The sequence below is a fragment of the Monodon monoceros genome, unplaced genomic scaffold, assembly GCF_005190385.1.
Source record: "Monodon monoceros isolate NGI ecotype Baffin Bay Population unplaced genomic scaffold, NGI_Narwhal_1 Contig7977_ctg1, whole genome shotgun sequence".
NCBI lineage: Eukaryota > Metazoa > Chordata > Mammalia > Artiodactyla > Monodontidae > Monodon > Monodon monoceros.
In genome coordinates this window covers 1-2,051 of record NW_021703450.1, presented here as the reverse complement: position 1 = coordinate 2,051, position 2,051 = coordinate 1, and the positions used below count along the sequence as shown (strand labels likewise).

Here is a 2,051-nt window from a genome sequence, read left to right as displayed (position 1 = left end):
TTATGCACTCACTTGCTGTCTCTCCTTCCTTCACAGCTAATTTATCTCTACTTCCTTATCTCACATAGCATTTTGTGCAGTTCTCTGTCTTAGCACTTACCAAACTGTTTTGAGTTCCTAGTTTACTGTTCATTCCTACAACCAACACTTTTTTGGACAGGGACCATTTTGGGAGTTCGGGCTATACCATCGCTGAAAGCAGTCTCACTCCTTGAGGAGCCTATAGGCTGATGGAGAAGTGGAGTGGTTAGACTACACGCCTGAGAGGCAGACTGCCTGGGTTTCAGTTTACTGTTTAATAATTTTGTGGCTTGAGTGAGATACTGAAATTCTCTGAGCCTTAGTTCCTTCATCTGTAAAGTGAAGCTCATGATAAGAGTTGTGAGAATTAAATGGGTTCACAAATGTTTGGGATCCCATCTGACACCAGGAGATCAAGGATAGTTTCTTTCACCTCCTTATCATCAGTGCTTAGCACAGTACCTGGCACACAAGGATTCATTTCAATAAATACTTGTCAAATGAACTAATTCTGTGGCTTTACATTGTAATTGAGTTATAATGAGTGACAAACCCAGGAACCACAACACCCGCTGGTGGAGGGACATTAAGGCTTCAGGAAAATGGTTTTTCTGTGCTCAGGGGTTTGTATTCAGTTTGCCCTGCAGCCCCTTCCACTGTGTCTCTCATAGCACAGAAGTACAAGTCAGTCACTCCCTAGAACAGATGGTTTCTTCAGGTGGGAAGAGGTTTGGCTCTTATTAAATTCAGCCTCGGGCTTCCCTGGTGGCGCAGTACTTGAGAGTCCGCCTGCCGATGCAGGGGACACAGGTTCGTGCCCCGGTCTGGGAAGATCCCACATGCCGCGGAGTGGCTGGGCCCGTGAGCTATGGCCGCTGAGCCTACGCATCCGGAGCCTGTGCTCCGCAACGGGAGAGGCCACAACAGTGAGAGGCCCACGTACCGCAAAAAAAAAAAAAAAAAATTCAGCCTCAAAACCATAGTTGCCTTTAACAAGGCTGTCCCCTGTGATGTATTTCAGAAGGAACTAGAGACCTTGATTGCGATGTTGGACATACCAAAAAAGATGTGTTCCCTGACACTGAATAGGTGCACTTCGCAGTCACTGGATCCCCTTCCGTGACAGTGACCTGATCTTCTGGCTGAGTCATCAACTGAGCTCTCAGTCCACCTATAAATTAATCCATAACGCATCAGAGAAACTGCTGAAAAAGAATGTAAGTGGGTAATACAAGTGGAAAATGGGAAGGGAATATCACTCACTGAGTGTAAAGAGAATCGCAAGTGTTGAGATACGTGCAGAAGCCACGGCTCAAGCTGGGCTGGATGGGGGCTCCTTTCCAGTCCACATTTGCTGGAGATATGGCCCCACCCCAAAGACTATGTTCTCAAAGAGCACAGCATTTTACAGATGGCCCTGGTGCCTCCTGGCACCTGTACCATCTCTCTGTAGAGCAAGCTCTTGGTCAGGCTCCTCAAGGTTCTGTGGAAAGCGAGACTGCTGCACAAAACATAGTGTCAGAATGTTCTCTAGTGATGACTGTCTTAATATCCTTAGTGCCTGGAACTCCCTTCCTCACTCCCCTCACCTATAAGGGATCAATGCGTGTGTTTTGCCTATGACTCTCTGTACTATGTTCTGAGGGGCATAAACAAAAAGTTGAGAGAAGACCTGATTCTTTCCCTTAACTGGTTAGGGTCTCCTGTGGCTTTGTTGTATTTCTCACTCTGAACAATTATAAATTAGCTAAAAGAGTTAGGCCTTTTCTAAGTTCTCTATATAAGTATAAAGGAGGGAAATACAGTATCTTTCTTTTCATATGTTCTCAGATGTGAGAGAGCAACCTCGTATCTGGCTAACTCTGAAAATGGTAGTACACTTGCAAAAATCTAAGTGTTTCTTATATTTAGGTCTGGGCTTCTGTGCAAACTCTGATAATTTCTCATATTTTACATATTAGGTATACGAAACCCTGTTTTGCAATCTTCTATATTACAGGAAGGATTAGGGACTAAAGAAGAGGAGAGGT

General features: G+C 44.8%; 1 gene segment (V, D, J or C); it reads right to left on the bottom strand.

The window, feature by feature from the left end:
* Positions 1 to 546: 546 nt before the first annotated feature.
* On the bottom strand, positions 547 to 1,633 carry LOC114891563. The segment is given in 1 exon segment: positions 547 to 1,633. A coding segment is annotated over 1 exon segment (466 nt).
* Positions 1,634 to 2,051: the final 418 nt, after the last annotated feature.